The sequence below is a fragment of the Triticum aestivum genome, chromosome 1B (assembly GCF_018294505.1).
Source record: "Triticum aestivum cultivar Chinese Spring chromosome 1B, IWGSC CS RefSeq v2.1, whole genome shotgun sequence".
NCBI lineage: Eukaryota > Viridiplantae > Streptophyta > Magnoliopsida > Poales > Poaceae > Triticum > Triticum aestivum.
In genome coordinates, this window is record NC_057795.1 from 260,568,607 (window position 1) to 260,592,371 (window position 23,765).

The following is a 23,765-nucleotide window of genomic DNA, read 5'->3' on the forward strand; positions in this document are numbered from 1 at the left end:
AGAATCCCAGAGGTTTCGAGAAGGCTCTATTTTATTTTCGTTGAGTTGGTAGGGATCCCACACTATTACAAGAGGATGTGTTTGGTGAAGAGTCTTGGTCAAAATGACCAACATTTTTGCTAGACCAAAAAGAACCAAAGCCAAAAAGCCCAAATACCCTCAAGAATTTCTCCAAAGATCGAAGGAAATGAGATTGGGGTGGTGGGAAATCTGATGCGGAGCATCCCATGGACATTCCATCACCACCGCAAACACGAGGCGGGCCAATGACGAGAGCTCACGCATGTGCCATCGAAACCGAGGTCACATCTTTCCTCTTTGAGCTTCCTTTGAGCTCATGTGAGAAATGACTTCTACCTCAAGCGGAGACTTTATGCATGCTTAGGTATCAAGGAGAAGACCATGGAGAAGCAAGGAAGGATCACCAAGTCCACGGGGAGCCACAAGAGAAAGAGAAACTCCCAAGACCCGAAACACCGGAGGCTCTCCCGACACCCCGGGTGCCCGGACAAATGAACCCCCGGGTGCCCGGACTTGCGGCCACTGGAGGGCAAAGTTTCTGGACATTGCGGGTGCCCGGCCCCTCCCCCTGGCACCACCCCAGGTGCCCAGACCTCGACCCCCGGGTGCCCGGACCCTCCTCCCAGGTTGCCCGGACCACCCCGACCATGCATGCGTGCATTAGGGGCAAATGACCCTTGTACCCCTGTTTTTCCCCCAAATCTTCCCTAGGCTATAAGTGCTCGTCCCCCAGCTCAAAATTAGGGTTACCAAAGTGTATGAGACTATCTAGAGAGAGCTTTGCTCATCTACCACTCCTCTTGGAGATCAAGACCTCCTAGGAGAAGATCCCAAGTGGATATCACGACCTCCTCTTGGAGAATACTATCATCATGACCTCACCTCCTTTGGAGTGGGAAGAACCTTACCTTTGTGCTATTTTCCCTTGATTGTTCTTGCATACTTGTGGATCTCATGTATGCTATTCTAGTGGATGTGTGATTTGGGTTTGTCTGAGTGATTTCCTCTTGTTGTTCTTGTTGTTCATCCCTTTTCCCCCCTCCAAGTGTGAAAAAGATCATCCATTAGGGTTCCACCCTACATCAAAATCTTTTTCCGGAGTAGATATGAAAGAAATACTCAAGAGGTAACCCTATCTGAAGTGGGAAGGGGTATTTATAGTGTGGGGAAGAAAGTGGCCATTTTCTGCAAAATTGCACATCCAGGTGTTATGGGAACAACTTGTAATTCCACGGGGCCATAGGCCAGTATGTATACATGTACAAGTGCAGGAAATATGCAGAAAGTCCCTTATACAACAGGGAAAATACAAAGGCTACACAACACTATATTATAACTCAACACCCCTCTTAAACTCATGCGGGTCAACAACACTGAGTTCGGAGAGATAAAAGCCATTATGCTCTAGTTTGTGCCTTCGTGAAGAAATCCGCCAACTGTAACTCGAAAGACACATACTGAAGAGCAATCACCTAATCCTGCACACTGGAGCGCACAAAGGAAGCATCAACACCATATGCTTGGTGAGCTCATGCTGCGCAGAGTCGTGTGAATACTAATAGCCCATGTACTGTTGAAAAAAAGAGGAATGGGTGTACTGACAAACAAAATCCTCAAGGAACCACCGTAGCCAAGTCAGCTCTTCTGTTAGAAGAGCCATAGCACGCAACTCAGCCTTTGCACTCAAATGAAACTGCAATCTGTTTCTTCGTCTTGCAGGCAATGAAAGAACCACCAAGAAAAACACAGTAAGCAAAAAGGGGTAGCATCCAAATTGGCCTAAAGATGGAACGAACTAGAGTGTAGAAAAAAGAGATAGTGAGAGAGAGTCCCACAAAGATACCGTGAAACACAAAGGAGATGACGGTAGTGGACCAAAGTAGAGCAAAGACATACCGACTCAGAATGTGAATGGGATGAGATGTCCAAATGAGTAACAGCTAGATAGACAAGACTCCCAACAAGATGACGGCAGCGCATCAGGTCAAACAAAGGGTCACCGTCAGAAGCACGGGGGTGGACATTGAGCTCCATCGGAGCCTCAAAAGCGCTCATCAGTAAGAGCAGCACAAGCAATAAGATCGTGAATATACTTCTCTTTGGAGATAAATAAGCTATTAGAGGCGGAAGAAACCTCAGTCCAAAGAAAGTAGCAAAGAGGACCAAGATCAAACATAAGAAACTGCTCACTACGACGAGCCTTCACAAAGGCAATGTACTCAGAGTCGTCGCCAGTGATGATCATGTCATCGACATATAGAAGAATAGTCCGACCACGAAAGGTAGGGTGGACAAAAAGCATGGGATCATGAGCACTCGCCGAAAAACCAGCCGCAGTCACCATTGAGACAAAATGCTCAAACAAAGCACGAGGGGCTTGCTTAAGGCCATAGAGAGAGCGGCGAACACGGCATACCATGCCATCAGGAACAGAATAGAATACCCGGGTGGTGGTGGTGGCTGCATGTATACCTCCTCACGCAACTCACCATTAAGAAAAACATTCTTGACATCAAACTGAGAGACAGACCATTGGCGAATAGAAGCCACTGTGAGAAGGGTGCGGACAGTTCTCATCTGGGCCACAGGAGCAAATGTCTCGTTTTAGTCACAACCATGCTCGTCGACGGCTCCCCCGACGCCTCCTAGTTACAACACCTCGTCAAAGATGACATTGCGGGAGATGTGCACGCGCTTTGAGGCAGGGTCGTACATCATGTACACCTTGGAGCCAGTCTCGTAGCCGATGAAGACCATGGGTGAGCTCCGATCATCGAGCTTCAGATGAGGGTGTGCCATCTTGACGTGGCCTACACACCCGAAAACACAAAGGAAATGTACATCAGGCTTCACACCGTGCCACACCTCATACCGTGTCATGCCGTTGACGCTTGATGTGGACATGGCCTCTATAGATGTGACTGTTAGATAATAACGAGAATAAACGAGACAAAGAGTTGACGTCGACGCGTAAGAGTACAACTCGTTTACTTGTCCTCCAAGGACTCTCATGTATTGCCCTCATATATACCCCATGTAGTCGCACCTAAGACGGTCTGTCGTCTCGTGCTTGTAATACTCCTCCATTATAGTGATTGCGCCTTCGTGCGTCCATGGTTTTTTCCCGCAAGGGTTTCCACGTAAAAATCCGTGTCTCTCTTTGTCTCGTTTATTCTCGTTATTATCTAACAAGTGGTATACAGAGGCAAGTTGCAGCATACGAGATTGAGACGAGAGTTAGGGTTGCGTCTGTGCGTGCGGCCGCACGAGACCTGTCGATCCGCCAGTCCGAGCGAGAGCGATTTCCGCTGCAACCGTACACGATCATCAGATCGTTTCGCCGAGACCGACAGGAGATTGACCTCCTATGCTGCTGAGCCGCCCTAAAAAGCTGCGTGTGCCAGACCTGCAGCTGCTCCTCGCCATACGCCGCTACCAGCCAGAAGCTCGGCTACATCATCCTGTCCAAGTACAGCTTCAAGTCCCGAGGGAATCCCTGCCGCTGCTACTTTTGGCGTGAAGGCTAGTACTTGCACTAGTACGTGCTAGTACTAATTGAGTACAGATCAGATTTTTTGGTCTTCGGTTGCTACAGTTTGATTTTTTCGTCTATTCCCGTACAATATCCAGGTGCTATTCTTCCGGTTCGTTTGCTACGCATATTAAATTCTATCAAGAATTTTTCTACCGGCTTGTACTACTTTGTGCACAGATTTAATCTACTCATGGCATCCATGAAGTACGATCTTCCGCTGCTGGACCGTGACACAAGGTTTACCCTATGGCAAGTCAAGATGCGGGCGTTGTTGGCACAGTCCGACTATGATGAAGCACTGGATAGTTTTGGGAAGAACAGAATTCAGGACTGGACTGATGAGGAGAAAAGAATTGATTGTAAGGCTTTGTCACAAATTCAACTCCATTTGCATAATAATATTTTGCAGGAAGTTTTGAGCGAGAAAACTGCCGCCGCTCTATGGTTAAAGCTGGAAGGGATTTGTATGACTAAAGATCTCACCAGCAAGATGCATCTGAAGCAAAAATTATTCCTGCACAGGTTACCCGAGGGAGGTAATGTTTTGAATCATATTTCAGAATTTAAAGAGATCATATCTGATCTTGCTGCAATGGAGGTTAAGTATGAAGAGGAAGATACTGCTTTAATGTTACTTTGTTCACTGCCAAGTTCTTATACCAATTTTAGAGACACCATATTATACAGTCGTGATACTCTCACGCTTAATGAAGTTTATGAAGCTTTGAACTCTAAGGAGAAGATGAAATTAATGGAAAGCTTGGGGATTTTAAATAAATTGCGCAAACCAGGACTTGAACTCAAGACCTTAGCTCTGATACCATGTTAAGCTTCATGCACTAGCCAACGCAACCAAAAGTCCGAACTGATGGAAAGGGCTAGGCAATCCACATATACACTTCAACACCCCCTCTCACATGTGACTCGGAAAGTCAACATGTGGATGACTCAGAGGTATGGCTCAAGAGGCTCATATATGGGCACAGGGGGGGCAGCAGCAATTTTTAAATAAATTGCGAAAGCCAGGACTTGAACTCAAGACCTTAGCTCTACGTGGACACAAAGGGGGGCTATCAGCAATTTTTAAATAAATTGCGAAAGCCAGGACTTGAACTCTTGAGTCATACGTGAGTTTCGCGCGTCGTCGCTCTCTTCCGGTTGCACGTGTTGACTTGTCTTCCCCGTCACACGTGAGAGGGGGTGTTACAGTATATGTGGATTGTACTAGCCCTTTCCATCAGCTCGGACTTTTGGTTGCGTTGGCTAGTGCATGAAGCTTAACAATAACCTCCTAGGAGGCATGTACTCTCTCTCTCTCACCTTTTCAATGTAATGAAACACAAAAATCACTTTGCGTTTTCTCGAAGAAAAAAATCAGTTTGGTTTCATGCCTGGGAGGTCGACCATGGAAGCCACTTTCTTGGTACGACAACTTATGGAGAGAGATATAGGGAGCAAAAGAAGGACATGCATATGGTGTTCATTGACTTGGAGAAGGCCTACGATATTCCACAGGATGTCATGTGGTGGGCCTTGCAGAAAACCAAGTCCCAACAAAGCACATTACCCTCATCAAGGACATGTACGATAATGTTGTGACAATTGTTTGAACAAGTGGTGGCGACACTGATGACTTCCCGATTAAAATAGGATTGCACCAAGGGTCAGCTTTGAGCCCTTATCTTTTTTGAGCCCTTATCTTTTTGCTTTTGCTGGTGGATGAGGTCACAAGGGATATACAAGGACATATCCCATGGTGTATGCTCTTTGCGGATGATGTGGTGCTAATCGGTGATAGTCGGGAGGGGGTCAATAGAAAGTTAAGAGCTATGGAGACAAACCTTGGAATCGAAAGGTTTTAGGCTTAGTAGAACTAAAACCAAGTACATGAGGTGTGGTTTCAATACTACTAGGCGCGAGGAGGTTAGCCTTGATGGGCAGGTGATACCTCAGAAGGACACCTTTTGATATTTGGGGTCAATGCTGCAGAACGATGGTGATATTGATGAAGATGTGAGCCCTCGAATCAAGCCGGATAGATGAAGTGGCGCCAAGCTTCTGGCATTCTTTGTGACAAGAGAGTGCTACAAAATCTAAAAGGCAGGTTCTGGTGATTCAACTCGCAATGTTGTATGATGATGAGTGTTGGTCAACTAAAAGGCGACATGTTCAACAGTTAGGTGTAGTGGAGATGCGCATGTTGAGATGGATGTGTGGCCACGCAAGGAAGGATCAGGCCCAGAATGATGATATACGGGATAGAGTTAGGGTAGCACCAATTGAAGAGAAGCTTGTCCAACATCGTTTGAGATGGTTTGGGCATATTGAGCACAGGCCTCCAGAAGCTTCAGTACATAGAGACGGCTAAAGCATGTTGATAATGTTGAGATGTCGGGGTAGACCGAACTTGACATGGGAGGAGTCCGTAAAGAGAGATCTAAAGGACTTGAATATCACCAAAGAACTAGCCATGGACAGGGGTGCGTGGAAGCTAGCTATCCATGTGCCAGAACCATGAGTTGGTTGCGATATCTGATGGGTTTCCGCTCTAGCCAACACCAACTTGTTTGGGACTAAAGGCTTTGTCGTTGTTGTTGTTGTATTAACACACCTTACAAAGTATAATGTCGGATAGAACTATCATGGTTGTTAGAGATGGAACTACACGTGGAAGAGTTCAATAAATATGAAACATGTAATCATTTTGTTAATATATTAACATATATACTCCCTCCGTTTCTTTTTACTCCGCATATAAGATTTGTCTGAAGTTAGCTTTATAGGAAAAATACCAACATTGATAATACGAAATCAATATAACTATATGCATCATGAAATTAATTTTCATATTGTATAAGTATTGTGGATGTTAATATTTTTACTGTAAAAGTTGGACAAACTTTATGAAATTTGACTTTAGACAAATCTTATATGCAGAGTAAAAAGAAACGGAGGGGACACATACAATAATAGTTTCAATTGTAAGTCATATTTTGAAGGACAGTATGGGAGGCGGCGCATAAGGAGCACCAGCCATACCACACGGCATACTCAGGAAAGGAGTCAGCACAATGCATATATATCTCCGTAGTTGGGTTAGTTGGATGAATATCTTTGTATCTGGATAGCTCCGGCATGATCTTAACAGATTGGTTACATCAGACTATATAAACACAACATTGTCATATATTTGCATAAAGTAATTGAATAAGGAAGTCCCCGGTACCCATACTCATGCTCACTAAGCTATTGAAAACAAATAGAAGTATAACACAGCAATCAAAACAGTTAAAATCAACTCCAAATAGCATAAAGATTATGACTACACAATAGGAAATTGCTAATCATTTTGTGTTTCTTGGCAGTAGGGGTTGGACAGAGTACCAGCAGTGTGCTGAGGGCCCCTTGTTGCAATGAGAAATCCCATGCAATATATGAGTTGACAGCTTCAACACTTAAAATAACCTGTAGAATAATGATTGACAGAACATAAGCATTTTGAAACCCCTACTGCCAAACAGCTGACAGATGTTCCAAACTAATATTCAAATATTTAGGTAACTGTAAACCAAATTTGCATTTCGTACTCCCTCCAATCCAAAATATGTGTCGTGGTTTTAGTTCATTAATGAGCCAAAAAAAAAACTGTGTCAAATTAAAATGGTACCTCATGTGTCTTTCCCGCTGGAATAATGGTTTCTCGGTACTCATCGTTTTTCCTACATAAAGTGTAAAAACAAGAGTCTTTCAGTTCTGAAAGCCCTTCCAAAACTTCTCCATGCTTCCTAGCGAGCTAATGCTAAATAAGCACAGCAAAATGCATCAAATTTGCACTGAATCGAGTAAGTACCTCGAATCAGCACCTGCATCCTCAGCAGATATGAAGAATGGGGCATTCACAAAAACCTCACTGCAATGGTTTCTCACAGCAGTTAACAGAGTGTTAAGTGTTAACAGTCATAAATAGAAGTAAGAAATTCTGCATGTCATATATTAGGATCTATTCAGGCTGAGGCTGGTGAACCTGCATTGCATGATCAGCATCTAACTTCCTACAGTAGATTAGACTTCTTCGTGTTATTTATAGGTTACATTTGATAATTATTTGCTGAAATCAGTAGGCACCAAATGCTAAATGATACAATAAAGTAGTTCGACAACAAAGATGCTAAGATCAAGTTAACAAGTTAAACAATGCCTCAAAGTAAAACACTCAGAGCAAAAAGAAAAGAAATAGCTATTAGGTCCAAAATGTATCAAAACCATGTGAAGAAGCAGGAAGCCAAACTTATTGAATCTTGTAGCCCACAGAAATAAGGTTGTACAATATTATGTATTTCTTCTTTGAATCTAAGTATTTGCAGAGTATGAATAGAAGATGATTGCGAGTCAAAATTTTAAACGTATATGTGAAGCACTAGTATGGAAAATGGGAACATAGAAAATCAACATACTATTGTTAGCTAGATAAGGTTGATAATGAAATTATAGTACCCGATGAATGTAGTGAACTTCCCAAATTCCTCGGTGTATATAACCACTGCCTGCTGCAACACAGCAATGTCATCCTTCCCTCTGTTTATTTTTTCAAATAGAGTTTCAGAGTTATTAGAATTAAAAGGGGCATATGCAAACAGAGCTAGTTCCCGCAAGATATTCTATGGCTAGTTAAAAAGCGTATACTCTTCTTTCAAATAAAAACTCACTCACATTTTCTTCTGTCCATATCGTGCCAAAGAGAGATGTAGATATAACCGAACTGCAAGCACCAGTTTTGTAAGTGTGTATAGTGCTGGCCCATAGCGCTCTCTTTGCACTTCCATAGGTCTGACGAGAAAATTCAATAGAAAAAAATGTCATCAATAATAAGTACTTAAAGGAACATTCAATATTTGTCCTTCACTCCATGTACACGGTAGTACATGCTAACTTGTGTTACGATAAAAATAGTAGCATGCATACCCATTAGCATCATTTATTTGTCGAATAAAATCCAATAACACCTGCAATGGTCAGCACAAGAAAATGGGTGTTACTATGCCACCATGTAACATTGCATTCTAAAAGGAGTAATAATAACTACTTAAGGGAACATTCAACAATTTACATCTTGATAATGATATGACAATATTAGATGGAATGAAATTCATAATAATCCAGTGTTATCTCAAATTTAGAATAACGATGTTCTCATCATCATCATCAAATATGGTGAATATGAATCGAACAATTTGGCTAACCTGTGGAACACCAACCAAGTACCTAACAAGTGTCTTATATACACCTGTTGCAGAACCAAGCTGCGCTAATTGCACCCGCCTACATACCAAAATGGAAAGTAATTATAAATTTATTGATAATGAAAATTTGTAGACCGATAAATGAAATGAGAAGAACCTATCCATTTGCTGCTTCCATAGCAATGCGTATCTATCATGAATGCTTCCACCAGCACTAACTACAGCATCAACCTCCGCTTGCTTATTTCTCTCAGAGCGTTCTCGCTGTTGCCTGATCAGTGTACCACGGAAGTCTTGTGGCATGTATGTCATAACTACAGATGTTGTAAATGCAGGTCAAATACCAAATGATAAGGCAATTAACATGATAAAAGAAGTACTGTTTTACTATACAAAATTCAGTTCCAGAAATCAATAGTTCAAAAATGACAGGAAGGCAACATGGTACAGACTCGTCACAAAGTAGAACAAGAGATATCATATAGCATATCGCAGTAAGCTAGTTGGTCTAAAAAATATCATAGTAAGCTAATATTTGGGACTCTGGGATTAACAACTGAGGAAAATCTCAGGAAACAGTGAAGGGCTCCAGGGAAATTATATGGAAAGGAGATTCAATCATCTATGTCCAGGACATGCTAGAAAACAACCAGTACAAAACTATTGGGTGCACAGTAATACAAGTTTCAATGGGTAAAACAGTTAACAGTAAAGTAAGCAGAAGGAAAGAATGTCAACCTGTATTGAAAACATTATCGGCATTTTTTAGCTGAAACTGTTCTAACTTCTTCAACATCTCTTTCAATTTAGTTTCACAATCATCAAGTGTGGAAACTATCTCAGCGTCTTCTGGTGTGGACTTCTGTTGAAGCTGGTCGCAAGCACATGACAAATGTTAGCTACAAAATTGAAAGGTAGGAGTCATCCTTGCAGCAAGATTCAGAACTAAACTTACAGCAACTGGACGACGAGATTTATTAAGCAGAAACAGAATCTCTTCCATCTGTTCTCTGTTCTTCCACATGTTCTCATCTATTTTATGGGCAGGTACACCAGATGCCTCTTGTTTCAAGTGCTCCTCCTCTTGGACATGCAAAACAGATAGATTTATCATGTCAGAACAATACTTGCTTCAGAAAGATCACCCAAGCAATGTTCCATAATTAGCAAGCCAAAGAGTCGCAGCTGATGTCCTAGTGAAAATCTACTTCTTTTCTTAGATAGTAAGGTACAATATGAAATGGTTTTAATCTTAGCATTAACCCTTACACATTCGTAAAACTTCTGCTAACAACACCCTGCATGGATTTACAACACACGTCGCAAGAAACCAACGCATGAGATCTGCCACTCATAACTTATGCTAGCATGCATATTTCTCTATATTTAATGGGACTTGACCTTTTTCTATGGACTAAGTTCATCTTGCTTTTTACTGATCATCTCACTGATAAGTGGGGTCGGTACCAGTATGTCAACTAAGTGGCCAAAACGTATTCATTCAGGATTTAAGGCCAAAATGGAGGTTTCCATTTCAAAATGTTAATTACAAAACCATTGTCCCTGCTACCAATTTCCCGCCTACTTTCCCTTTCTAAGAGAGTTACATTTGTTTTTTCCATTGCTAATGTGAGCACCCACCGTACAAGTACAGGGGATTTTCCCTTCATATTTCTAATAATTTATTTTTCCTGTTTGTCTTAACTAAAATTAACCATATGGCACCCTTTGTAACGCACAGGTCTTTTACAGGTAGATCCCATACAATCTTACTACAAAGATGAAACATAAATGGCTTCCAGGACTAATGAGCAGCACCCGAATGTAACAAACTAGACGCCCCTGTCAAAACAAACATCCATGCGGCTAACAGAAGCACTATAGAAAGGCCAATTATAATTAGTGCATGCCAAGGATCAAATCCTGCTGCAGTTTCAGCTTCTAAGACTAAACTTTAAAGTCAATTAGTACAAGATAACAGCACTAGTTACTAGTTAGCCACTGACCAAATTCTGCATATAATAGGGAAAAGGAACCGAACTCGTACAAACCCTGAGAAGCATACCCACCTCAGTTATTGTGCTGGCAATAACTGATTTTAATCGTTTTGAGTCTGGCTAGACCGAAGAAAGGGAAGCAGCCTCCAATTTCTACCATGCCCCGAGCAGGAAACTACCCGCACTAGAAGAACCGAACAAGATTACTGTACCCATTCCACTCTTCAGGAATCGTAGTAAGATCAAAGGTAGCAGCAGCGGGGTCGAGAAGCAAGCGAATCGCAGCGAGGCATCAGATAAAGCGCTCACCGGGGGAGAAGGGAGAAGCGGCGGCGAGTTCGGCGGACAGAGCGCGGAGGCGGGCAGAGAGGGCGGTTACGCCGTCGGGGATCGGGGGCAGCGGGTACTTGTCGTAGTAGCGCGCGAGGTAGTCCCGCGTGATCGGCACCAGACCCTCTGTCGTCGTCATCTCCGGTGGGAAGATTGGAGAGCGACGGGGACGAGTTCGCCGGCGGTAGGTGGAGGTGCCGTTGGAAGGGTGGGTATGGTCACCGGGCGGTGTAGAGGTTGGTGCCGTGGCTGCAACAGCCGGTGGTTGCTTGCCTTCAAGCGAGCGGAGACCTAGGAAAGCTCTGTACTCGAATTTGATCACTTTCGCCGTGTGTTTGGGTGTTAGAGCATGGCCAACGGGCCACGCTGGACCGATGCCCCAGCATACGTTCACAAAGTCCAACTCAGCTAAAGATAATGCTTGCAGAGGCAAACCACTTCCTGCAGAGGAGTCCACCTCTTGCCTGAGAAAGTGCAGGAGGACCATACTGCCTACACACACAAAAAGCAAGGTGAAGGATGATAACGGTGAAAAGTTGGATAGAAAATTAACTAAGTGGGGCCAATATAAATCATAGGAGGCAGTTTTGCGTTGGGTGGTGCTTGATTGAAGCGATGGTCTCAATTCCATTTGCTTACGTGCACCGGCGGGGCAGCAGCATGGTGCTGCCCCCATTGTACATACCCTTATCTACTACCCTATATAAAAGCAGGGTGTTATCTACTACCTTCATATAAAAGCACGAAAGAGGCAGATCCAAATCATCTCAGACGTTTAACCATGTGATCTAACGATCCAAAACATGCCAATGTTTAACACTAACCGTGACTAGATCCAACGGTCTCACACAAAGATCTCTGCCACCGTCTGGTCTGCCCCGCACACGATCTCCTCGTCCTCCCGATCTGTCCCTTCCCTTCTTCCTCATAGTACAACCACGTTAGGGTTTCCCACTGCAGCCCCGATTCCCTACTTCCCAATGATCCGGACCTCACCCCGTGTGGCAATGTGCAGGGGTAGCAGCGACTCGGGATCCCTTAACTACGAGGCCAATGAAATCGAGTGGGAGAGGAAAGCCGAGGCAATGGTCGGGCCGGCCCGGCCGATGTGTCCGCCTCCGCCTCCGACATCACCATCCTGCGTTTGCCCCGTGGTCGAAAACGCCACAAAATGTAGAACGGGCGACTGCCAGATATGACGAGGTTGCTCGGAGGTTGTTCGACGACAACGGCAATCTCACCATGTATCCCCACCCCGTCTAGTGGTTTGCACCCCCTGCCCCCCCCCCCCAACACACACACCGCACAGACTGAACAACAAAGATGGCAGAACCACGAGGCAGTGTAATGGTGAGGGCAACGAGAGCGGCCACGCCTGAAGCCTTCTTTCTCTCCTTCCCTTCCCTTGGTTCCCTATGTCCCAGTTGCCCTTCTCCTCCCTCCCTGCTACTGTTTTCTTCTATCATTTTTTGGCTTATTACTAAATGCCCCAACCTTTCTTATCAAGGCACCATGTGTAGAATGGAGAAAAGGATGCTCAAGGCATGTTTGAGTAGGCTAGCAACAATTTTGTATCCCGTGCAGATTTTCAGAACATAATTTGCTGGAATCACTATACCATGTTATTAGCAGAGGATCCTCTCCCACGATGCTTCCATTGGTTAACCATTCTGAATACGATAAGTGTTATTTTTTTAGCATTTATTTAATCATTTTTCGCAGATAACACTATGCATATCTAAAAATAAAAATGCCTAGACCACGTGGCGTCATTACGGTCAGCGGAAATAAGGAGCGCTCTCTTCGTACAGAAGAATACACGGCGGCTCTAGCAGTCGAAGCACAAAACGGCCTATTCAAGCCGAACAGCTCATCTGTCGTCAAGACCGCGGACACAGCTAAACGTATCCGGCGCACACCTCAGTGCGGAAGCTCGGATAAACCCGAGCTCGATTAGCAGCTACGCCCCCATCGACCGCCCCATAAGGAGATAGCACATGTGCCACGTATACATAAATATACACTCAAACTCCTTGGGTGGCGACGGGGGCACACAGCACACAAAAAGTCCATAGTTCAGCTCGACCCTATTTGGACTCTAGAAGTTATATTTCACGGTTCATTAAAACGAACCAGTTTTGCTTACGGCCACACCAGATTCTTTTACCTGGTTTTTTTCTCCTTTTTACAGATGGCCATCACACTATATCCTTCAAGGACACCTCACAACGGAGAAAAAGGCGCAGACGTGCAGCAGGGCCCCACATTAAAGTTTATTTTTTTAGATTAAGACCCTGTGTAAACCTTTTTTATCTCTCTTTGTTTTATACTTTCCTGGCATGTAAAATGTCCAAGAAAGATATCGGCATTACCTGTAAATATACGGCTCGCCATACTAAAGTGGATGTTATAGAAGCAGCTTGGTTCGTATTGTGTTTTGAGATTATGCTCTCACCACTTGCGCTCTTTCCCCACGTCGGATTTCCATACATGCCTTGATACCAGGATCTATCAGAAGGGGTTGTATTCAGCCGGGTGTATATTGTAAAGTCCGAACACCTATAGGGAGTGTTCGGCGTCACGAGTTTGGCCTTATATGCATCAGCTCCAAATCATGTCATTGGTCAATAGTTGGGTTGCCCGGCTCCTGTGCTCACTACCTTATGTTCCGCTATATCGGCTAGGGTAGTAAAGGGAGAACTACTGCGATTGTGTCCTGGTTCATCCGGATGAGCACCTTAGTAGAGAAAGCCGAAAACTGATTGTCATGATGCGGCGAGAGCTGGTCAACCACTCGATGACTAAGCGGGATCTTCATGATTCCTTCTGCATTAACGAAGGACCGTTTTTTCGGTCATGTATGTAAACAAACTGTATTCGGATAACCGTGGACATACCAGGGGCTATATAGTAGCCCCACCATCAAACTCCTACGGCTAAGTGAAAGTGTTAAAGCCCTATAGTCCGATTGCTTAGTTCGCTGCACTAAACACCTTCTTAATGGACCAAGACGTTGGGTCAAGTGTGATCAAGTGCTTTTTGAACACCCCCGCATTATACGCGAGGGGGCTGAAGCCGACGACTGTAAACTTTCAGATTATATAAAACAAAAAGACGGTCACACAGGAGGCACCAAAAAATTTCGGGCAAAAAGTATAAAAACACAGCCTTAAATATATCATAATATTGTTATTACAGTTTCGATACAATTCACTCAAACATAATATCTTTCAAGCACTGACCCTCTATTAAGCGGACACCCTCTAAGACATCTTCAAACTAATGTTCTGGCATGTTAAGGTCCTTGCCTTCGGGTGGACTCTGCGCTGCAATATCGGTGCCTTCATCTTTGCCCAGTACATCTTCACACGGGCAAGGGCCATCCGTGCACCTTCTATGCACGTTGACCACTTAACAGCGTCGATATGCGGCACCGCATTAACAAGTTGCTGCACCAAACTGAAATAACTATTCGGAATGGGCTCAGTTGGCCACAGTCGGGCTATGACGTCCTTCATGGCAGTACCAGACATCTTGTGGAGCTCGGCCCACTGGGCCATCTGTTCGTTCAACAGCGGACGCTTTGGTGTGTCAAATTGCGACCAAAATAGCTTTTTCGTCACATGTCCATCTTGCGCGTGGAAAAACTGATTCGCATCGGCAGCACTCTTCAGCAGGTCCATAAAGGCGTCTGGAGAACTCCACAGTCGATTAAGCGGAGCATACTTCGGATCGCCAAACTTAGTTTGCAATAAAAAGGGCTTACCGGCCGCGATCTCCCCGGCTTGTCGGATCTCCTCCCGAGCTGCTCTAGGCTCAGATCGGGCTTCCTTCGCCTCTTTTAAGGCCTTGTCAAGATCGGCCGCTTTGGCTTTGTTATCTTTCTCAAGAACTTGGCATCGACTAGTGGCATCCTTCAGCTCAAGTGCGATACTAGATATTCTCTCCTCACACTGACGCCGAGCAGTCTGCTCGGCCTTTAATTCGGCGGCTACCTTTTCAACAGCCGCATTACTCATCCTGGCTTGCTCCTGGCCCAGGCAAGTTCCGTCCGAAGGGTTTCAACTGTGGCGGCACATCTGCAGTTATGCATATACAAATTCTCAGTATCACACTCATTTTATAATACTAGCATGTACTGAGTGCCCCAAAGACATACCTTGCACCTCGTCGAGCCACTTGTTAATAAGCGTGATGTCATCATCCGCTACATCAACTTTCTACTTCAGATGTGATGCCTCTGTAGCTTGGGCAGTGTCCACGGATGTAACAGTCTGTGTTCTAATTAGTCAGATCATTTCCTGGGCATATATTTTTGATCCTCTGATCGCCTCCCTTTGGATGCCAACCAGAGTCTCAGGGGCTACTATCTATACACAGGTGCAATTTACATTTATAAATTACACTACGTACCTCGAAACCTCTTAGTAGGCTCGTGCAGGCTTCATTCAATCCGCTTTTCACGGACCGAATTCTTTCAACCACCGTACCCATCAAGGTACGATGCTCCTCTGAGACGGACGCATGCTGCAACATGTCCATCAATGTATCCAGCGCCTCCTGATCTGGAACAGGTCGCGTCGTCCCTCAGACATTGGATAGTCCGGGACTCTTGTTGTTCCCCGTATGGGCCGCACACCCCGGACCCTGGGCGGCCGAAGTATTACCTTCGGTCCCGGCCTTCACTACACCTTGTGCCACTCGTTGATCGGGAAATATCCTCCGGGACGACACCTCGGCGTCGTTTGCCTTATCAGGCAGGGAGATCTGTGGAGGCGTCTCGCTCTCCATCATCTCCGGAAGAAGATCCCCCGAAGAGAAGGACTGTTGAGGAGGGTTGTGTACCGGACAACAAACATATATTTTAAATGATACCCTCACGACCAAGAAAGAATGGAACATGTTTAAAAAACACCCTGATTCACTTACGATTCGGCTAAGGGCCTATCTTTGCCGAGTGACTGCATGCCAACGTCACCCCCTGATTGGGATACCTTCCCCCTCTTAGAAGCTTCTCTCTTTGAGTCTTCGAAGCCGGCCATCTTCTTCCCATCAGGAGAAGGGATGTCAGTTCGCCCTTCCCTTCCACCTTTGGAAGTGGAAGTTCCAATCTCCCCAGACAAATTGCCTGGTGTGCCTCCATCCGCCTTGGGCCTCTTCGCTCTCCTCCTTATCTTCCCCTGCGGGCACTTGATATGGCGCTGGAGCCAGCATCCTTGTTAATATCGGATCGGCAGAGTCTTCGGGAAGTGGAGTCGAACACCTGATTCTCTCCGTCTTCTTTAGCCAGCCTTGGCCGAGTAGAGTTTTATCAGTACATTGTTATGAATAATTTGACTAAACTGTGTTCGGGAGTCAAGTACTTACCCGGAGTATCCGGATGATTGCAGTCAAGACCGAGGTCTTCTGTAGTATCCAGCCACTGTTTTTGTGCACCGAAGGATAAATTCCACATCCCTCTGAGCATTGAGCCGGAGAAGTGCTAAAGGGTCCATGGACCTTCCGGATTGAACTCCCACATACAGAGAGGACGCCGCTGGCACGGAAGGATCCGGCGGATTAGCATTACTTGGATTACATTGGTGAGACCGGTGTCCTTTTTAATGAGGCTCCGAATGCAACTTTGCAACGTCAGCACTTCATCAGTAGATCCCTAGTCCAGCCCCTTGTTAATCCACGATGAAAGCTGTAAAGGAGGGCCAGATCAAAACGCGGGTGTAGCTGCCCACTTTTTACCATGGGGTTCGGTAATGTAAAACCACTCCCATTGCCATAAGTCAGAAGATTCTGCAAAGAGCCCTTTGGCCAAGGAGAAGTGGTAAGTTTGCTTATTGAAGCGCCTCCACACTCCGCTTGTTTCCCATCGATTACCTTCGTATTCACGATAAAGGTTTTAAGCCATAAGCAAAAGTGTGGGGAAATCCGGAGGAAGGCCTCGCATGTGATGATGAATGCCGAGATATGAAGGAAGGATTCTGGAGGTAGATCATGGAAATCTAGCCTGTAATAAAACATAAGCCCTCAAACAAAGGGATGGAGAGCAAACCCAAGCCCTCAGAGGAAGTGAGAGATGAACACAACCCTCTCATTGGATCTGGGAGTGGGAATAACCTGTCCTTGAGAAGGAAGCCTGTGGAGGATTTCCACAGTCAGGTATCTTGCCTCCCTGAGCTTTGAGGTATCCTCCTTTGTGACAGAAGAGGCCATCCACCGGCCTTGAAGGCTGGGTCCGGACATGGCTGGAAGCTCAAAGCGACTGGATTGACCCTTGAGTGTTGGAACTTAGGGTGGGAGGTAGAGGAAAGGATTGGCGTGGAAAGAAAAGGACAGGTCTTAGCCCCTTTATGAAGGCGATGAATACCAAACGTCCCCTCTGTGGCCTTAAAACATGCCTATTCCCAAGGAATCATGCCAACAGAACAGTTGGGTTACCCACGCCCGTGTTGATGAAAATCCCGCAATAAGGGGACACGATCTCTGCTTTGACAAGACATGCCAATAAAAACCGCCTCTCGAAACATGGAGTGGCAGGTTAGGAAATGATTTAAAATAATGGCCGGGTGATGACGTAATGCCATGCAACAAAAACTGTCAGCGGATTGGACTCGTGAAAATATTATACTCTCTACGATTGTGTGTGGAACCTGTTTTGCAGAGCCGGGCACGATTCTTGTGTTCGAAATCTACTTTGAATTATTCGGAGGAGGAACCCGCCTTGCAATGCCAAAGACGATCTGCGCGCCGAACTCATCGTCATTGAAGCATGGTTCACGGGCTACTGAGGTAGTCCCAGATTAAGGGGTCCTCGGACAGCCAGACTATATACATAGGCCAGACTGTTGGGCTATGAAGATACAAGATAGAAGACTTCTTCCCGTGTCCGGATGGGATTCTCCTTTGCATGGAAGGCAAGCTTGGCTATTCGGATATGTAGATTCCTTTCTCTGTAACCGACTTTGTGTAACCCTAGCCCCCTCCGGTGTCTATATAAACCGGAGGGTTTAGTCCGTAGAGAGGAGAACAATCATAATCTCATAGGCTAGACTTCTAGGGTTTAGCCATTATGATCTCGACGTAGATCAACTCTTGTAATACTCATACTCATCAAGATCAATCAAGCATGAAGTAGGGTATTACCTCCATAGAGAGGGCCCAAACATGGGTAAACATTGTGTCCCCCGCCTCCAGTTACCATTAGCCTTAGACGCACAGTTCGGGACCCCATACCCGAGATCCACCGGTTTTGACACCGACAATACCCATATCTGATCAAATCATTTGTGAAGGTCGGAAAATAACGATACCCGCCACGAGCCTCAACACTCATCGGATCGCATACATCGGTATGTATTATTTTCAGTAAGTCATTAGCTCGTTCCATTGTTCCAGAGAACAGAGTTTTAGTCATCTTGCCCATAAGGCACGGTTCGCAAGTATCAAATGATTCATAATCAAGTGATTCCAAAAGTCTATTTGCATGGAGTTTCTTCATGCGCTTTATACCGATATGACCTAAAAGGCAGTGCCACAAATATGTTGCACTATCATTATCAACTTTGCATCTTTCGGCATCAATATTATGAATATGTGTATCTCTACCATCGAGATTCAACAGAAATAGACCACTCTTCAAGGGTGCATGACCATAAAAGATATTATTCATATAAGAACAACCATTATTCTCTGATTTAAATGAATAACAGTCCCACACTAAACAAGATCCAGATATAATGTTCATGCTCAACGCTGGCACCAAATAACAATTATTTAGGTCTAAAACTAATCCCGAAGGTAGATGTAGAGGTAGTGTGCCGACGACGATCACATCGACCTTGGAACCATTCCTGGCGCGCATCATCACCTCATCCTTAGCCAATCTTCGTTTAATCTGTAGTCCCTATTTCGAGTTACAAATATGAGCAACTGAATCGGTATCAAATACCTAGGCACTACTACGAGAATTAGTAAGGTACACATCAATAACATGTATATCAAATATACCTTTGTTCACTTTTGCCACCCTTCTTATCCGCCAAATACTTGGGGCAGTTCCGCTTCTAGTGACCAGTCCCTTTGTAGTAGAAGCACTCAGTTTCAAGCTTGGGTCCAACTTTGGGTTTCTTCCTGGGAGTAACAACTTGCTTGCCATTCTTCTTGAAGTTCTCCTTCTTTCCCTTGCCCTTTTTCTTGAAACTAGTGGTCTTGTTAACCATCAACACTTGACGCTCCTTCTTGATTTCTACCTCCGCAGCCTTGAGCATTCTGAAGAGCTCGGGAATAGTCTTTTCCATCCCTTGCATATTATAGTTCATCACGAAGCCTTTGTAGCTTGGTGGTAGTGATTGAAGATCTCTATCAATGACACAATCATCTGGAAGATTAACTCCCAACTGAGTCAAGTGATTAAGATATCCAGACATTCTGGGTATGTGTTCACTGACAGAACTGTTCTCCTCCATCTTGTAGCTATAGAAGTTGTTGGAGTCTTCATATCTCTCAACTCGGACATTTGCTTGAAATATTAACTTCAATTCCTGGAACATCTCATATGGTCCATGACGTTCAAAACGTCTTTGAAGTCCCGATTCTAAGCCGTAAAGCATGGCACACTGAACTATCGAGTAGTCATTGATACGTCTCTGTCGTATCTATAATTTTTGATTCTTCCATGCCAGTATTCTACAACTTCCGTATTCTTTTGGCAACTTTTTATACTATTTTTTGGGACTAACATATTGATCCAGTACCCAGTGCCAGTTCCTATCTGTTGCATGTTTTATGTTTTGCAGAAACCCCATATCAAACGGAGTCCAAACGGGATAAGAACGGATGGAGAATTATTTTGGAATATTTGTGATTTTTGGGAGGAAGATCAACGCGAGACGATGCCTGAGGTGGCCACGAGATAGGGGCCCACGCCCACTTAAAGTGGGCGCGCCCCCACTCTCTTGGACCACCCATAAGGCGGTTGATGCCCTTCTTTGGACGCAAGAAAGCTAATTTTTGGAAAACGATCTAGGCGGAGGTTTCAATCCAATCGGAGTTACGGATCTCCAGATATAAGGGAAATGGTGCGAGGGCAGAACTCCAGAACGCAGAAACAGAGAGATAGATCCAATCTCGGAGGGGCTCTCGCCCCTCCCAAGCCATGGGAGCCAAGGACCAGAGGGGAAACCCTTCTCCCATCTAGGGAGAAGATCAGAGGAAGAAGAAGAAGGGGGGGCTCTCTCCCCCTTGCTTTCGGTGGCGCCGGAACGCCGCCAGGGGCCATCATCATCACCGCGATCTTCACCAACACCTCCATCATCTTCACCAACATCTCCATCACTGAAAGAACATGCGGTGCCCCCATGTTTGGTTTTGACAATTGATGACAATCTCTATGGACTAATGGTTGCCTTGAGTTATATTTGAAGGGTTTGTCCATAGGTTTTTCTTGGAGTCCATTTGTTGGTTTCAAGGAGAGTTTGTGATGACCGCAGTGCTATTAAGGAATTATCCAAAGATCGGTCATGTGAGTGTTGAGCTTATTGCAAGCATGTCTTGAAGAAGAAGATTGTGTGATCATTCATGTTTACCTTCAAGACATCATCCAAATGAAGAGAGTTGGAAAGATTCAAGGTTGATCTAGACTAAGTACAGAGAGTGATTCAAGTTGATCAACACACAAAGCGCATATACCGAGAGGGACCAAGTGTTCCCATGGTATGGTAAGCATTGTCCATTAAGCTTTGTGTACTAACCCATGGTCTACGTGAGAGTTCTTTGTGTGGTTAGGTATGTTTCCATGGTCTTGCGTCAAGAGGAAGATCCCATACAACCCATGGAGGATGACATCAAGTGGTGATCGTCATCAAGTTTGCAGTGTGCCAGTTCAAGTGGAGCAACACGAAGAGTGGCTCACCCATAATGGAGTATGGGGGAGCAATCAAGTTTGAATCTTGCCATCCATTGTGGTGTCTATGGACTTGTGAAGATGTGCCGAAGAGTCGCTCACCCATAGTGGACTGTGGGGGAGCAATCATCTAGTCTTCATCGAGCCAACACAATCAAGAAAGGTGGTCCAACTTGAGGGAGTTAAGATCGTCATCATCTAGCTCAAGTGGACCATGTGCAAGCAAAGGTTTGCCCTTGATAGGTTTTCTATTTTACCGATCTCGTGGTGGTAGTTGGGAGACCGGGTTATAGGATCGTTTGCTGTACTATCAAGGGGGGCTCTCAAGTTGGTACCTTGATCGTATCGTTAGTAGAGAGCTCAAACCATTGCATCCTTGCATCATGTTTCTTGGTTCTTGTTTGGTTCTCTTTGTGAGTCTTAGAGCTTATGGTCATCTTGATGACAAGCTTGAGTTCATCGAAAACGGAGTTCGCATGCGTCTTCTATGATGTTTTCGGTGTTGGAGGTTTTACCGGTCTTATCCAAGGAAGGGTTCTCACCATTTTCTTATGGGCCTTTGCTCATTTGCTTCTTATTGATATTTCTATCAAGATTGTGTTAGCCCTTGTTCCTAGCTTTCCAACAAACTTGGTTTCATCGAATTCGGAGCTCGTATGCGAAAGTTGTGGCTGTTTTGGTATTGCCTGTTTTACATAGAGAGGTTGTACCGCCATGTAGAGAGGTTGTGCCGGTTGACCGGTACAACCGGTGTTTGGAGCGGTTGTACCGCTCCAGAATTGGTCCGGAGGTTGTACCGGCTATGTACCGTTCTACCACTGGACTAGTTTCTGTTTTGGAGCGGTTCTTGGGCGGTTGTTGACCGGTTTTATCGGTTTAACCGGTACTACATGTTCCCCAGGCTGTTGTACCACTTAGAGCTTTTCCCAGGTTGGTTTTTCCTCTGCTTTGGCCGGATGTACCGGTTCGTGCACCGGTTGTACCGGTCCTACAGTTTTCTGCACATAACGGGCAAATTCGTGGGGACCTATTTAAGGGGGTCTTTTTCCCCAATGGTTCCCCATCTCTTGAGCTCGTTTTTGCCCCCATTGTTGACCTTCTTTGAGCTTGCTAACTCTCAATCCCTCCATGGATTCTTGCTAGTTTTTGAGGGAAAAGAGAGAGGAGATCTAGATCCACACTTCCACCAATCACTTTCTCCTCTATGTGAGGGGAACCCCTTGGATCTAGATCTTGGAGTTCTTTGTGTTCTCCTTCTTGTTCTTCCTCTTACTTTCCTCCCTAGCATTAGTTGCTTTGGTGGGATTTGAGAGAGAAGGACTTGGGTACTCTGTGTGCCCTTGCCATTGCATTTGTGCATCGGTTTGAGTTCTCCACGGTGATACGTGGAAGCTACAAGTTGAGAAGCTTATTACTCTTGGGTGCTTGGTACCTTTGAGCTTGTTCCTCTTGGGTGCTTGGGCGCCCTAGACGGTTGGTGGTGTTCGAAGCTCAATCATTATGGTGTAAAGCTCCGGGCAAGTGTCGGGGTCTCCAATTAGGTTGTGGAGATCGCCCCGAGCAATTTGACGGGTACCGGTGACCACCCCCAAGGGTTGCCAAAGTGTACGGGTTCGGTGACCGCCCCCAAGGTCGCCATTTGTACGAGTTCGGTGACCGCCCTCAAGGGTCCCTTAGTGGAATCACGACATCTTGCATTGTGCGAGGGCATGAGGAGATTACGGTGGCCCTAGTGGCTTCTTGGGGAGCATTGTGCCTCCACTCCGCTCCAAACGGAAATTAGCATCCGCAAGGGTGTGAACTTCGGGTTACATCGTCGTCTCCGCGTGCCTCGGTTATCTCTTACCCGAGCCCTTTACATATGCACTTTACTTTGTGATAGCATTTTGTTCCTTGTCATATATCTTGCTATCACATAGTTTCTTACCTTGCTTAGCATAAGTTGTTGGTGCACATAGGTGAGCCTAGTTGTTGTAGGTTTTGTGCTTGACAAATTAACCGCTAGGTTTATTCCGCATTTATTCAAGCCTCTACCATAATTATTTTAAAACGCCTATTCACCCCCCCTCTAGGTGACATCCACGATCTTTCAATTGGTATCAGAGCCTCGTCTCTCTTTGTTAGGCTTAACCGCCTATTCGCACACGAACACGTCACCGTGTACCCTCGACGCTGGGGGTGATGCACCGCAGCTCACATCGAAGGAGATCCGTCCGGAAGCGCGGTACGCAGGCAATCCAGCGGGCGCTTTTGTAGACCCGAAACCCCACACGCCCGGGAGGGGCCCCGTCAGGGCGCGCGGCGGCTATGGGATGCCCTAGGTCGGCCTGACCGCCCCTAGGGCCTCGTGGATCGCCGCCCTGCAACTAGAAGAACGAACGAAGAACGAGGAAGAAGAAGAACGAGGGAGAGAGATAAAGGTAAAGATAAAAGATGATAGATTGATTGTTCGATTGTGTGTTGTTATTCAATCAGCCGTCACCTCTTACATATATATGAGGTGGTTGGACTTTCCGTACAAGAAAAGGACTCAAATCCCGTCCAAAACATCAAAAGATAACCTAACTCGGACTACGAGGGCCGGAACTTCCGGTCAGCCCGGAACTTCCGGGCTAAAATTACATCAAATTGCCCTCTTGCACAGCTCCTACAGGTTGCATATGGCTTCGGATCGTGATGGTCCCAAAAGCAAAGTTATAGATGTTGCAATGTAGAAAAATTCCTTAGTTGATCACTTTTTCATCCGA

At 45.3% G+C, this 23,765-nt stretch overlaps 1 protein-coding gene across 4 annotated transcripts in view; it reads right to left on the minus strand.

Moving 5' to 3' along the window:
• Window positions 1-11,482, minus strand: part of LOC123118533 (uncharacterized) — a 28,008-nt gene extending 16,526 nt beyond the window's left edge. For all 4 annotated transcript variants that reach the window (XR_006458117.1, XM_044538611.1, XM_044538610.1 and 1 more), the window contains exons 1-11: window positions 11,103-11,482; window positions 9,752-9,879; window positions 9,535-9,667; window positions 8,954-9,110; window positions 8,797-8,875; window positions 8,519-8,559; window positions 8,267-8,383; window positions 8,051-8,131; window positions 7,407-7,466; window positions 7,224-7,275; window positions 6,941-7,021 (exon numbers count right to left, since the gene is read on the minus strand). Coding sequence is in view for 3 of the 4 variants with exons in the window: in XM_044538611.1 (XP_044394546.1) it covers window positions 6,941-7,021; window positions 7,224-7,275; window positions 7,407-7,466; window positions 8,051-8,131; window positions 8,267-8,383; window positions 8,519-8,559; window positions 8,797-8,875; window positions 8,954-9,110; window positions 9,535-9,667; window positions 9,752-9,879; window positions 11,103-11,262 (1,089 nt within the window). In the remaining variant the exon portion in view is untranslated. The remainder of the gene's footprint in view (window positions 1-6,940; window positions 7,022-7,223; window positions 7,276-7,406; window positions 7,467-8,050; window positions 8,132-8,266; window positions 8,384-8,518; window positions 8,560-8,796; window positions 8,876-8,953; window positions 9,111-9,534; window positions 9,668-9,751; window positions 9,880-11,102) is intronic.
• Between the last annotated feature and the right edge of the window lie 12,283 nt (window positions 11,483-23,765).